This window comes from Neodiprion pinetum, chromosome 7 (genome assembly GCF_021155775.2).
Source record: "Neodiprion pinetum isolate iyNeoPine1 chromosome 7, iyNeoPine1.2, whole genome shotgun sequence".
In the NCBI taxonomy this organism is placed as follows: Eukaryota; Metazoa; Arthropoda; class Insecta; order Hymenoptera; family Diprionidae; genus Neodiprion; species Neodiprion pinetum.
The window spans coordinates 21965246-21980086 of NC_060238.1; the positions used below are offsets into that span (position 1 = coordinate 21965246).

At 38.9% G+C, this 14841-nt stretch overlaps 3 protein-coding genes and 1 long non-coding RNA gene across 4 annotated transcripts; 2 read left to right on the forward strand and 2 right to left on the reverse strand.

The window, feature by feature from the left end:
- The first annotated feature begins 167 nt into the window (after window positions 1-167).
- On the forward strand, window positions 168-1776 carry LOC124223743 (ciliary microtubule associated protein 1A). Its single transcript, XM_046635978.2, has 5 exons — window positions 168-444; window positions 556-606; window positions 677-892; window positions 956-1160; window positions 1448-1776. Exons 2-5 carry the CDS (start codon window positions 564-566, stop codon window positions 1704-1706), a joined length of 723 nt encoding a protein of 240 aa, XP_046491934.1. The 5' UTR covers window positions 168-444; window positions 556-563; the 3' UTR covers window positions 1707-1776.
- Window positions 1777-2019: 243 nt separating this feature from the next.
- On the forward strand, window positions 2020-4609 carry LOC124222775 (ciliary microtubule associated protein 1B). Its single transcript, XM_046634110.2, has 4 exons — window positions 2020-2420; window positions 3731-3931; window positions 4010-4184; window positions 4279-4609. Exons 1-4 carry the CDS (start codon window positions 2327-2329, stop codon window positions 4532-4534), a joined length of 726 nt encoding a protein of 241 aa, XP_046490066.1. The 5' UTR covers window positions 2020-2326; the 3' UTR covers window positions 4535-4609.
- LOC124222776 (uncharacterized) lies at window positions 4015-5109 on the reverse strand. The gene is made up of 3 exons (XR_006884111.2): window positions 4913-5109; window positions 4637-4845; window positions 4015-4549 (listed from the first exon to the last, which is right to left on the reverse strand). It is a non-coding gene; the product is annotated as an uncharacterized lncRNA (long non-coding RNA).
- A 1480-nt stretch (window positions 5110-6589) lies between these two features.
- LOC124222815 (pickpocket protein 28-like) lies at window positions 6590-11429 on the reverse strand. The gene is made up of 10 exons (XM_046634173.2): window positions 11246-11429; window positions 10932-11109; window positions 10397-10542; window positions 10158-10299; window positions 9431-9553; window positions 8171-8342; window positions 7496-7549; window positions 7215-7413; window positions 7037-7143; window positions 6590-6893 (listed from the first exon to the last, which is right to left on the reverse strand). Exons 1-10 carry the CDS (start codon window positions 11404-11406, stop codon window positions 6682-6684), a joined length of 1494 nt encoding a protein of 497 aa, XP_046490129.1. The 5' UTR covers window positions 11407-11429; the 3' UTR covers window positions 6590-6681.
- Between the last annotated feature and the right edge of the window lie 3412 nt (window positions 11430-14841).

The following is a 14841-nucleotide window of genomic DNA, read 5'->3' on the forward strand; positions in this document are numbered from 1 at the left end:
TACATTTCTCATTGCTAGCTATCATCAGAGTTTCGACGCGTCATCCGTCGAAGGACGTATGCAAAATCATCCCTCGAGGTATGGTGAGAATCATTACTGAACATCTTCATACCGAAAAAACTCCGCGTGCGAAAAAGTAATGATAAGTCTTGGATGGATTCAGCCTGACAAAGAAGCCACGCTCAACTTCATGAAGGGAGAAATTCACTGGGTGTGAAACCGAATAACCATATTTCTCGGTTCCATTATCCTATCGGTGACCAATTTGTGGTACACTTAAAGAATGGAGCCAGATGGCGAGCGCAAAAGTGTCGATATTGGATTAGTTGGGAATCTATTGATCCTCGGCCCGCCGAGGGTTCGGAGCGGTGGATTATAAATGATGGAACCAAAGCCAACGCGGTGAGCTCGCACGTCGAAGACAAAAGGAACGTTAAGTCGACTGTACGCGTGGTCTTCACTTTTCACTACCAGCATACGATGTTGACGATAATATTTTTTTAACCTTTTTTTTACAGATTTTGCTAATAACAGCCTTATTTTTAATCGCTTTAGCAACAAGCATGGACGTCAAGGAAAAACCGAAGTTCAGCTGCACGGGGAAGGGTGAGTACCTACATTCGGGGCTCGATTGTTAACCTGACGATACCAATTCCCTTTCAAATATGTTTCGCAGCGGGTCCAGGCCCGGCTTATCTGCTGCCCAGTCTTGTCGGCTACAACGGTCACGATCCATCGAGATATCGCAACCCTGCTTTCACGATGAGGACTCGAGTCGAGACCAACATTTCCGCTGTGGGACCGGGTCCCCGTTACAAAATAGAGGGGCTGACTAACTACGGAGTGCAAAAGGCCCCCGCCTACTCCCTCGGCTTTCGCGATGGCACCAAAAGTTAGCCTTCGTCTCTCGACTAAACCTTAACGGCAACTGAACTACCGAACAATATCTTTCCAGTGACGAGCTGTAGCGGCCCAGGACCCGGGGCCTACAGTCCGGAGAGATGTCCGCCCATGAATCACAGTCTGAGACCAGCGGCCTTCACGATAAAAAGTCGATGCAGCGATCACATGTCCGGGGATGGACCGGGCCCTATTTACCTAATTCCGTCCTGTCTCGGGCCCAAAGTCCCGGACAAAACCGCCTTGGGAGCTTTTTCAATGTACGTATGGATCACGATTTTCTGGAAAAGCGGTGATTAGATCATCGGAAAGTTTGTCACAAGGTCGTTTAGTCGTAAACCAGGTTAAAAGTTTTCAGAGTCACGAGTGGTTTCAAAGGATTTTCAGATGTTTTACCTCATTTCATTGGGTATCAAGTTCAAACTCAGTGTGCCAATTGAACGCAGCGTTTTACAGCTTCCATTTCTACTACCCATTTTTTTTACCACCGTGCTTCCGGCCAGGATCCACCCCTAATTTTATTGCTCTAAGTTTGACGACCCCGCAGCGCGGGCCGGCATGGAAAGGACTATTGCGTTTCAAGTCCGGGTCCTGCGGCCTACGGAAATCAGAATTACGATCTGGTTAAGCGCAGACTTCCAGCCTACACGCTGGCCTCGAGACACCATCAATTTGGGACAGCGTGTGGACCCGGACCTCGGTACTACCCGCAATACTCTGGTGGGAAAAATCCTCCAAAGTTTTCATTCGGAGTGAAACACAGCGAGTGCGCACCACCGGCCATCACCGAATACGACGAGGAGTAACTTCGAGTGTGTTTATGAAGATATTTAATATTTATGCATGCGCATTTTGTTCCGCGTCTATGTATTTGTCTCCAATAAAATTGTGCAAGCTACAGTCGTGTTTGTCATTTGGATTTTATTTTCAACACTAAGGCCTGTTGCGCAATTTACAACTAAAAGCTTTCAAGTCGTAAGTTGTATATACTAAAAAACGATACTCAAGTAGTAATAAAATGCGGGACAATTAGTAAGATAGGCACTTTGACGTGTATAATTTTTGTAGGCAATAAATAATTTTTCCCATCTCTTCACTTAAACTGCGAATCGATAAGACAGCACAAGTCAGTTATTATGACGTGCTTCAAACCTGGTTCGAGATAAAAGTCGCGTCGTGAGTCAGAGCTGGCAATGAAAAAAGGAAACATAAAAATGTGCGAAAAAAATGAATATAAATCGGCAAGAGAGACGCGAGCTGCAAATTTTGCACACCTCCGTGCATCGGTGTCACATTACGGATAATTTAGGTTAAAATAACAAAATTGTCAGAAATTATGGAGTGAAGCTTCGAGTGAGGAGCAAAACTTTCGTTAATCGAAATTAAACGTAACAACAGAAACCACGATTAATTTTCCCATCCAATAATGCCAGAAGAGAAAGAAAAGAAATCAAAAAAAGACAACTCAAAATCATCCAAAAAGCAACCTAAGAAGTCCAGTGGCTGCGTCAGCAACAAAGGTAAGTGACGCATGCCATTTACGAGCACTAAATTCGAGTTGCTTATTCAACGATTTTCTATGGCCAAAAATTTCCCGTGTACAGGTAGAACAGCTATTTCCGCGCGCTTGCAACTCGATAAAATTGCCTTTGAATAAATTGTCGGCGAGTGACGATGAGAGCTACCGCATCTATAATGCACCAGCTATTTCAATGTGACAAAATGTGCGCACGCGTTGACATTGGTTTACCCGTATATTCGAATTTACTTCAGACCTTCAAAGTTACGATGAACAGACACTCGTAAAATTTACGACTTTGCTTTGGGTTACCTCAAGATAGAGAAACACTCGCTGACGATCGTATAAAAATTTGCACAGAGCGTTAAATTGCAGCGCGATTTTTCCCCTTCGAACGAGGTAAAATGTACCAGTTGTTGACACGTTTAGACCCAATTATTGAACCTTTTATTTTACAAAATTATAAATTGACGTCAGAAATTATGAATTTCTCGATTACTAAAACCAATTGCTACATGGTTAGACACTACAAATTTATTTTTTGGTAATTCCAGAACTTAGGATTAAACAGATACAACGAAAAAACCTCAATAATTGGGATAGGGTCAATAACCAGGACACTCACTTTGGTTAAAAAAAAATAGTCGTTCGAAGTCAAACTACCATGTGTAAGAAATCGGCACCACCGAATAAAAAAAAAAAGATCAAATCTGACCTGCTCATGCAATTCATGCTATGGTACATACATAAAGCTTTAAACACACTGTAAGAAATAGCGGTGTTGACCATAATATGTCACTCTGGGTGAAGTTCACCCCAAACATTCTTCAAACACCTCGCAGAGTTCAGGAATAGAGTTTCACAGCTTTTTTTCCCCGTTTTACCTTAACTTTGCCGATGTTTTACAATATTTAAACAATAAATTTTGGTCAGAAAAACTGAGAAAGCTTTCACTGCGGTCCTGAAACAATACCTAGATATTTTTTTTTGCATTTTTAGAACTCTTTTCTGAAGCGTATCACTTTTTTGGAGCTGGGGTGAATATCACCAAGTGTGACAGTTATGCGATTCTACCGAGACGTGACCCATTAACGTTAATATTTTCCGAATTTGACTAGTGTGGATGTAGAACAATGTTAATGGTCTGTTCGAAACTACAACATCAGATATATGGTGTCAGATTGATACCAAATTGTGACCCATACTGTACAATATTAGATACAAACGATAAGTAGCTGAACCGCATTTCGGAGACAAATTGCACATTTGATAACATCTGATGATTTTGACGGTCATGTTACCTAATCTCAGGTCCGGGTCCAGCACGTTACCTCCTTCCCCCGCTGACCGGATATCCTCATCATGACGCAACGAGGTTCAGAAATCCCGCCTTCTCCTTCCGGAGCAGGCAGTCCTCGGGGATGCCATGCAACAGTCCTGGGCCCAAGTACTACATCTCAAGTCCACCAAGGCCTCCAGCATTCTCCTTCGGGTTCCGAGCGTCATCGACGGGTGAGCTTGGAAGCTGTTTACAAAACTTTAAAGCCGTATTCAGGGGCTAAATACACCATTGTTCCACTTTTCTATCAGCTAAATCCTGCACTCCGGGACCATACAAGCTCCCTGACAGTCCACGCTCGCCGATATTCACAATCAGGGGAAGAACGAATCCAAGAACAGCCGGCGTCACTCCAGGACCATACCAGCTGCCTCCCGTGATGGGATGTCGCGTACCCGACAAGACGGCGTCGCCTTGTTTCACATTGTAAATTGCTGGGAATCATATCCCCCGATTCCAAAGATTGGGAATCATCGCCGCGTCGAATGACGGACGAGTATAAAATCGATTAAATTTTCAGCGGAGCTCGACCCTGCGGGACCAAATGTGACGGGAGTCCAGGGCCGAAGGGCCTGACGAACCTGGATGTGATAAAACCACGAGCGCCGAGGTTCAGCCTTGCGCCCCGACAGACCGGGAGCCTCAAGACCTGTGGTCCTGGTCCGAAGTACATGTACTGCTACAAGTGCCACAAGTGTGCTCCAAACTTCAGCTTCGGTATACGTCACAGCGACTGCGCCCCACCGATGATAACTGAGTGTGATGAGAAGTGCTGAACTTTTCACGGAGATCTGTACCAGTCAACGATTGTGACGAATTATAATTATACAGTCTGGTTGAGAATGCTTAAAGGAGAGTACTCGGCTATTTATTCAAACCATTCGAGTCCGCTCGGACGAGTCCACATCTGTAATTGGACAGCATCAGAATGCCCCAGTCCAGTAGCCACGATTTTGGTACTGGATCTTGTACACGGATCACTTGGATACTTCCTTCTAGTTTCACCCTGAGGTTTTTTCGTTCGTGAAGTCGGAGAGTGGAGAAGTACTGAAACCGAGGACGAGACCGCATATTCCGCCCTCGGTGCCTGTGGCCAAATAATGAACAGTTATCCGAGCTTTTTGACAGTATCTTTCAGTATGTTTATTACTCACCAATGAGGTCGTAACTGGCAAGTTTAAACTGACTATCTTCAACACAAGAGGTACGTAATTATTCCAGTAAACCATGAGACCAAGAGTCTATGAAGCGTCATCGCAACCTCCTCCTCCTCGTTTCTCTTCAGTTTGAAGAGATAAAAGTGAACGAGGTACTTTAGCGAGTCCGTCACCTTTTCAACTATCAAGTTACCGACAGGCTTTGATACGGTGCTAAAACATTTTAGAAAACAAATTAATAGAGTGTCTATTTGATGGCGTAATTATATTTTTTTCTGATCAATACATGATCCCAGTTTGGGAACAACTAACATGTGTTTGGCATGTAGAAACAACTGGAACATCTCGATTTTGCTGTCGAAATTATGACCATGGCTCAAGTCATACACAATACAGTTTGGGATGCTTCTCCGACAAATTTTGGAGTCAAAATGAAGACGAATTCTACAACTCGGAGCGTATTGATATAATAAAATCTGATTAGGGTGAATTCGCATATTCTAACTATTGATCTGTCGTATTAATTATTTAAATGTTTTCAAACGTTAGAGGGTTTTGCTACAGATGGCTGAGATATGCATATATTTGTCTTAAATAATATGTCGTACCAAGCTTTTGCCTTCATTAATCATCAATATTAATTCCATGTGAGTTGAGTCGAAAAACTGTGATATCTTATTTGTTATCAGACCCCGCACTGAAACTGTGTTACACACCAAAACGATGCGACTCTTTGTGAATAAACTACGACGAACCTTGAACTGATTAGTATAGTAGGAAAATAGAAATGAAAGCAGACAACGCAAATTAAAAAAAATTATGTCAGCTGAGGTTCAGTCACGTCTAGTCGCAAATAAAAATTTACTGGTGCAATAACATTGAAAACTGTAGTTGAATGAAAGTAACGAATTAAAATCGATATGTTGCATTCAATCGATGCCATTAATTCTCTGACAATGAGTTATCACGCCACAGTACAAATGCTGCGATTCTTTAACCAATGCACAAAAATCAACAAATCTTACAGATGATTTTTTCTCTATCGAAGAAGCGATACTGCAAATTTTTCCGTTCTGTTCAATCAGCTACTGCGGGAAGCTTTACGATGAAAAATGCTGACAAAAACTTGAATAACTTCCGTGAAAATGAAAGCTTTTATCAGTGATGCTACGTGTCGAACGTATACTTGCTGGTATGAAATTCTATGTGTTCATGTTACAGTTTTTTAACATCAGCCAAGTGGATCGAAAGACTTTTTTTGAACCGAACGGCACTATAAAGCTTATCAACGTGAAATTCGACACGGTGTGTAAAAACTGATAGCACCGATAACGTTCGAAAAAATGACGTTTCCTGAAGTTAGGTGTTTCATTATTTCCACACCAAGATTATACACACTGACAGTATTTTCGAAATCAACTCGATTGCATTACGGAAAACGTCATTCGACACAATAACAGCTCCCACAATCTGATACTATGATTATACCCATCGCGCTTCATTCTCGTCGTCAAATTCAGTCCGCCTCGATTATTAGCGTTACACACAGGCTTTTCATTAAATTCTTGTAGTGGAATTAATTCAAGCCGAAACTTTCATTGCGGATCGAGGCTCGAAAGAATAATTAATTGTTGGTAACGTAAGACGAGATGAAAAAAAGTTTATCAAGCGAGGTTTTTATTTAAGTTTTTAACTGTATATTAATTTCAAAGTCACCGGGTCAGAAAAGGCAGACATTCTTTTGTACGAAAAAAATCTCGTCCTTATCAGTATTTGCCGTACGGCTGCATCATCTCCTCCCAATACAACGGTCGCAGACTAGGTCTCACAGCTTTGACCAAGGTGAAGTTGGATGATTTTCTTCCGTTTGTCACCTCGTCCTTCCGTTTGTACAGCCGCATAGTAAAGAAGTAAATTAATTCAAAGACGCTGATCAAGCTGACACCGAGAAAGAATCCGCATATCCCGCCATAATTACCTAAAATCGATCAAGCAGTCGTTTCGAAGATAGGAAAAGTTTGTATTGGGAACGGAGCTGTACGGAATTGGGAAAGAAAACTACTACGGCTATAAATCTACCAAATGAGAATGGAAGTTTTCACACAATCGTCGTGTACTCACTCATCAACTCCCACCAGTAGAAAATAACGTCCTGTTTGAGTCTGACCGTTCCGGGATTTTGGAAAAATATGTTCACTATGCTGTGATTCGTGGATTGTTTGCTGTTTCTGAAATTAAATTCATCGTCAAAGTTGGAGGATAGTGCGGATAAAATTACTCGACGATTCAAAATCCTCACATGCAGCCTCCGTGTCCCCAGGTGTCCTCTCCTTCGGAGAATAAAAGCGGGGCCGAACTTAGTGAAAAACCGTAAACGATGTCTTCGCAGGCCGGTAAGCAGCCGGTACAGTTCAAGTATCCATCTGGTCCAGTCGAAAAATTTTCGTTGAATGGTTCCATCCGATTTTCAATCCTTGGTATGACCCTCCACCATCTGTCTGCGACACGCAACGTGAGAAACAAAGAGGTAAGATGTGAATCCATCCGTGTGTGTATTCATGTCACGCAAATTTCACTTACTCCTGTATTTCTTTAAACAAGAGAGATCCTTGAGATCGCAAGTCCTCACGTGCTCTGAAACATTGAAAACAAATGTTCTAAACTCAGTTAAAGACTCGATGATAAAAGGATGAGCAATTGCACGGGTCTTTTTTTTTTTATTTTTTTGTTTCGCTTGAAAAAATTATCAAAGCTGTTTAGATGATTTTTGGACAATTTTCAAAGAATTTTATAACAATTGTCCGAAACTCGTTGAAAATTAGTTAATTCTAGATGCGTCAGATGTCAAGCTTTTTTCAGAAAACTATAATCAAAAATTTCAGGAAATATTCAAGTCTCAAGTTTCTTATTAGTAAGTTATTAAAACCTAAATCGTTCGGCTTATCAACTCTATATTCGGTTAAAATTCAATTCGAATCGAAGAAAAATATAGTGTACAAAAAAAAAAAAACCGTTTAAGCCAATTTGTTTTCTCAACGAAAAACAGTAAACTTGTTATCTCAAAAAATTCATTTCCAATTCCCGCGTTAGAAAACTGATATTTTCAGTTTTTTCCACGACCAAATTAAAATTCTCCTGACAATTCCAGGTTTTCCACGATCCCTTTTAAATTCCCCGACTTTTCCAGGTTTGCCTGATTTTCCAGGCATGTGCCCACCATGGCTCTAGATAAATTTTTCCACTCAAGGATCGTACCTTTGTCCAATGGGATCGGGTAGAAGTATGGCACGCAGTTGCAATGGCTCAGAATGTCGCTTATCCTGCAGTACATTATGCAATCACTGTACGAATAGTGTCCTCCGAATGTGACGGCCAGCTCATCCTTGAAAAGGCAGTCTCGTATTTCGACGCTATGATGCTGAACTTCCTAAAACGCAGGTACGACGAACATTCGATTTTGGTAACGGCAACGCATCAGAAATCACAGGCCAGTAGTAAAAGTCAGTTTATGGTCAGGCGCAGCCGAATGTCGCTACAGAATGTTTTGAAAAAATGTGGCTGACACAACGGTTTTATAAAGTGTGCTAAGAATGAAAATTCACCTTCGTAGAAATAAATATATTTACTTGTTCTCCTGGTTTGCCTCATTCGATTAAGTTATATTTTATTATTTTCGGTGAATCAAATAAATTTCTAAACTGTTGTTTTGCTTTTGGAAATTGAAAAATTTGAACATCCTCCGAGGGATATTCAAATAATTAATGATCCTTTGGTACCTGAAATATTCACTCGATTCGAGTAAAATTTTATTACACAAATTATGAAAAATTTATCGAGAAAGTATTATTCAAATTATGTGAGCTTTTTGCTCTGAAAAAATTCATTTTTATATGTACATACACTCATTCGACGATGTTTACTTGTTCTTGGTGAACAAAAAAATTGAATCAAAAGACCAATGCCTTGATCCTAGGAAATTTATTAAATCTGAGTGCGGTTAAATCGAACCAAATAAATGACTTATCGAGTAAACCAAACCAGGCAGAAGTAAACATGTTTGCTTTTAAAGTAGTGAATTTTCCTCACAGTGTACAACTAAAGTCACGCTATTTGAATTCAATGAAAACAGTCTTAATTCTCAGTACAAAAAATAAAACATTAATACCATGAATTCCAACCCGAGAACCCAGTTATCGCAATATCGATAGATTATAGTAGCAAATACCGATGAGCGTAATTCTGTTCAACGAAAAAAATATAACATTGACATTTGATCGGTGAAATTTTTTCTGTCCTAATATACTTTTGACTTTAAAATAATGGCACGCTTTCATATAGTTGCGAAACCCATAATTTTCAAATGCAAAGGTTTTCCCAGACCTTTGAGACACTGTTCCAACGAATAATTTGAGCTGCATTTTTCGAACGATTGTTTTGCGACATTTTGGTTTCAAAGCAGAGCTGAAAAAGGATGTTTACGCCAAAATCGCAAGATTGTAACTAAGTCTCACATACCGGGACAGAGTAAAACGACGTCGCTTCAAGAGTGAGGGAAGATTCAGTTTGGGGTGAGATGATAACTTCGTGAAGACTGCCGCTCGACGTGTCCGGGAAGTCCAACGGCGAGAATATCAGGACCTCGTAAGCAATCAATGAAATCGTCAGTGAGTAAAGCGGTAAAGTAAGAAAAAATTAAAAACCTTCACCAACGTCACTGGAACCCGAATGAAAATGTTCGTATGTTAAATCATATATTATTTTGAAAAATTTCAGCATGCAATTTTCTTACATTATTTACCTTGTAAGTTCTATAAAATATGTAAGAAATGACTCGATAATTTACAAAAGTACGATTCGTCAGATATACTAGATCACAAATGTAATTTGTATGGTTTTTGATCTACACTGAGAGAAATTTTTATTTCCGGTTACCGCTCGGTTCTTAACTGTTTTCATTTTTTACCACAATCGACAAAATATAGTTAGAGGTAGGTAATGAAAATTAGTTTTATAGCTGTTACCGGAAAGTCTAGTATCCGTTACTATTCTTTCTCATTACGATCACCGTTGCTAGATCTTTTTGCAACTTATTATGTAATTTCTTGAGCGTTATTTTGAATTTACAAGACATATCGTGTGATGAATTACCGGCTGAATTCTTTGAAAACGTTTTATGATTCAACACACGAACATTTTCAGTGGGGTGAGACTTCGATTCCTGAAAGATCGCATGATCGTATACCTTGAAGCCCAGAACCGGAAGTGTCTTGTAGAAGTAGTCGGTGAAATTTGAGTAGAGCGATATTCTGAGACCAGCCTGAAGACCGACGCCGATGGCACGCTCGATCCCGTCGATCGTCACGATGTCTTTGTCGTTGCTGCTTCTGAAGTTGTCAAAAGGCGTGTGACATGAGAATTATCTAATTTACGAAATAATAATCTACGATAATTATCGAGAAACTAAATACCAGCTATACTCACGCTCCAAAATCATCGCTTGGTCTTCCGTAGTTAAAAGTGCAACAGTAACCATCCGCCGTTTTACGGGGGTAGAATATGTCTTCGCAAGTCTGTTCCTTTCCTGCCCAGCTGCAGCGTTTAAGCATCGATTGGCAATTCGGAGTTATCTGGATCGAGAAATTCCATAATTAAATCGAACCGATCGTTACAAGCGAGGAGATTAATTTTTACTTTCAATGTTTTTGTCAAAATTTACCGGATGCTGTGTCAAGTTTTTATTTTTCTTCTTCAAATCTTGAGATACAAACTAATTGAACAATGAATTATGTTTTCAACATAAAATTGAACTCGCGTTTTGTTTCGAACCCAAACCGAGTTAGCCGTAAGTTTAAGGCATTTATGCATAATTTTACAGTGAAATTAATGAGAAGTAGTTCCAACGTTTCAACGGAATTCAAAACCGCGATTAATTTTGACAAATTACAAAGGAAGCAAGACAATATTTTACAATCATTTTAACCGACGACGCTTATACATGTATGAAAATAAAACAAACCTGATTCAATATGCGAGGAGCGTAACTCTCGTATCGTTGGGTCAACAAGTTGTGAAGAAATTCGACACCGTTCTCCTCGCCCTCGTTCAATTCGAAGAGGTAAAGGTGTCCCAAGTATTTCAACATATCCAGGATCTCCTGAAGGCTGACGTCGTCATTTACGCTGTCGTAGTTATCGCTGCAATTGTCGCAATAAATGATCAGTGAAATGTGAAAAAATTTATACGACTTCTGAGTAAAATTCAGAAATGCGTTATTCGAAATATGGTGTATAAGATTTTTTTTATCAAATCCCGCAGATTACAAGTACCCACAATATCTCGCGGGCCACTTTTTTCGCCGCGCTCAGGCTGATCTTGTTCAATTCGCAAATGGCTATTCCCGGAAAATCGACGTCTTGAAGTGGATAATCAGTTCTGTCGATAGTCGTGACCGTTGGCCTTGTCGCGTATTCAACGGTCGCGTGAATAGTCATTACACCGATGAATATGATCGACGTCACGTGAACAGCTAGCCAAAAAATCCTACGAACGATAATAATTTCACTTGACGAATCAAATATTTCAGAATAATCAAGGTAAAAATTTAGCAGTCGGTTTTTCGGTAAAGTAAATACATAAGTTCTGCGAAAATGAATTTTCGAATAATTAATTTTTCATGATCAGATCAAGTCGTTGGAGAATCTTTTCAACATATTTTAGTAGCTGAACATTTATCGTCAACGCATCGAGCGATTGGTTGGGGAAAAATTTATAGTTTGATTAGATTGTAATTTTGTTTAAAAATTAAAAAAAAAAAAAAAAAAAAAAAAAAAGAGCGCAATTAAATCACAGAAAGAGACACATTTATTTTAGATAACGAGGAACTTGTTTTGGGTGTTTAAATAGTCGTAAATTACCGCTCTTTAGGCCGCGTACTGGGTGTGACGTAATACGCGCACCCCGCGATAGAACTATTTCGTAAATAATCCTTCAGCCAATCTCTGAAGCTGCCGGAAGTTGGTTGCGAAACATTTTGCTTCGAAATAGCCATAATTGTGAAAGGGTTTTGATATTCACCTCTGAGAACCGGGTATCGGGAAAAATTGAGAATGAAAATTAAAAAGCGTTATTCGTGACTCGTGCAACGCGAGATAGTGAAACTGTAACGAGCCGGCGAATATGAACGTGCGGGTTTGTACTGCATACTAAATTATGCAGTAGTTGGTAAACAGTTTTTTATTTACTTTCCGGTGTTATCGATCAGTCGCACTATCAAAGCACGTAATATTTATTTTACATTTTTAAAAAGTCGTCACGAAAGTATGCGCAAAAAAAAGCCTCGTGCTTTTTTCATACCTTTTTCAAAAAGTTTAAACACACTTTGTGAGATTCTTAAGAAAAATTCAGAAGAAGAATTTCACGAGAATAAAGTGTGATTCGTGATTGATTTCATCAGTGAGTGAAAAATACAAGTCATCTATATGTACATTCTAAAAATATGGTTATTCAGATTCTACATATCCGGCACGAATCGGAAATTTATCTGATTGTGATTTTTCATCGGAATTCGAATATTTGCAGAGATTCCCTTGTTTGAAAATTTAGAAATAAATTTATTTCTTGCAATGACTAAATGACTTGTGTTACAGTCATTCTACTTAGTTTTTATTTCTGATGATCTTGAATTGTTCCAATTTCTACAAACGCCGATAAAAAGTAGCGAATATTTCTCAACATTAAACAAATAAACGTTTCCAGTATGAAATGGCATACATTCTCGGCACGAAGGGCAAGGTATAAGGGTCGAAAATCTTTCCTGTATAAATCAAGGGTAATGGGATTGGGTCCAAGTTAGACATCCAGAAATTGCATCAAGTCACTCGTGATTAGGAAAGTTTCTTAAGAGGGAAGGGGGGGGAGAAGCGAATATGATTTCATGCACATCACGTACCATCAGAGTTGGGATAATTAACGTTGTATACGTTGAATTGCGTAACTAGATTGTACGAAACGAAAATCAGAATACTCGGAGACGAGATTCGGAATATTATGTTTTTGTTCATGAGATGCAAAAACTGACACGAGTCGAAACATAATGCTTTGAAATAAAAATCGGATGGAATTTACGACTGTTCGTTATTTATTTACGCGTCAATTTTTACACGCCTGTCCGCAACGGTTCGCGTTAGACTCGTCACGCAAATAATGAAAGCTCTGTATCAGATTGACCAGATTGAAGGTTACGCGGTATAAAACTACATGTAATTTAGTATTTATTTCGAAACAACGGGTAAAAAATTCGGGAACGAGAAATGGGTCGCGTAAGAAATAATTTTTTAATAACAATATCAATAATAACACGTCTTGGATTTAAATCGTTTTACTGTGATACGAGATTCGAAAGTTTTCAGAGACAAAAGTTGTGCGAACATACGTGTTGTATGTTCCATTTTAAATATTTTTAAAATACAATTGGTAAATTTAAAAGAAAAAAAAAAAAAAAAACAAACGAGAAATCGCAACGTGAGGTTGAAATATCTCTCTTTGTTACCAAATTTTACCACGGAAAATAACAATCCATTATCGCAATTACCATCGAGGAGCACATTTTTCTAATATATATATGTATACACATATTTATAGCAAAAAAGTTTGAAAGGAAGCGTGTCTCCGGAAAATGGAGAAAAATTGAAAAAGTGATATGTATGAGGTCAAAATCAGTTCAATACGTATAGTCAAGTACCTGACGATCAGCCGATTTATGTGTGTTCGTGTATATTTGTATTATTGTAAATTTTCAGAGTTCGTACGCTTTTTGGAACCCGAAATTTCCTGACTTTTCCAGGTGTTCCAGCCTGAAAATAGGATTTTTTTTCAGTAGCCTTCCAAGAAATATGCCGGTGATTAATGACAATTTTTTTTGCATATTAATACTAATACCTTCAATACTACCTAGTAATTAATTTACCGTCCGACTACCAATTTCCAAGCAACAGCCAGCGATTTTCAGTAATAAAAAAAACGAAAGGAGGTTTGATATCAAGTAATGTACGTATAAGGACGCGTTTATTTCTTCAAGAAACTTAGAATTCCAGTTTTATTTTCCGAATTCCCTGAGTTTTCCCGGTTTTCCCTGTGCGTACGAACCCTGATTTTAATACCCTATAAAAATTACTGAACAATTTATACGATATACTCGCGATAAATGAGACGAATTATTGCAAAAGTTAATAAAAGCCAAAAAACGTTTACGCTCTTCGTCATTTTACTATACTATTTTTTGATTTTTTTACTACTGAAGATGAAAAGTATTCGAATAGTCAAGTACCGCAGCAAGCAAGAAGAATATTTTTACTAGTTTCAAATTCCCTTCGCTAAATCGAATTATTTTCGAATCCAATCTGTCGTAAAAAAAAAAAAAAAAAAATCAATTTCGAAAGAATCGAACTTACCGTTGTTGATTTTGAAAAATGATCTGATTTGAACGAAAATAATTCGACGTGTATGCTTCAATGAGTTGTGTATAAGGTGTACAAATTTCAACGTTACCACAAAGAATGAATTTAACGTATAAATGTGCATATTATGCGCAATATATATCGTTGCTTCTCGACGTTCGATAATTACGGCTCATGTTAACAATAAATCTATAATACATAATATAGTATGTGTTATAATAAAGTAGGCAGTAGAATTTTCATTTGCTGGCTGACAAAACGCACCGCGGCATATACGTACCGGGACAATCTCTTGAAACTTGAAAACCAACCGCGCACGCGCCAAATAATTCAATCTCATTGGTCGGCGAAGTCTTCCCGCAGCGTTATGTTTGTTTGCCATGCAGGCGGGCCAACGTACACAATATGTGTACGTTTGAATTTTCAAAGAGCATAAGCATTAAATTCCGATCGTTCTTCGAATAAACAAAT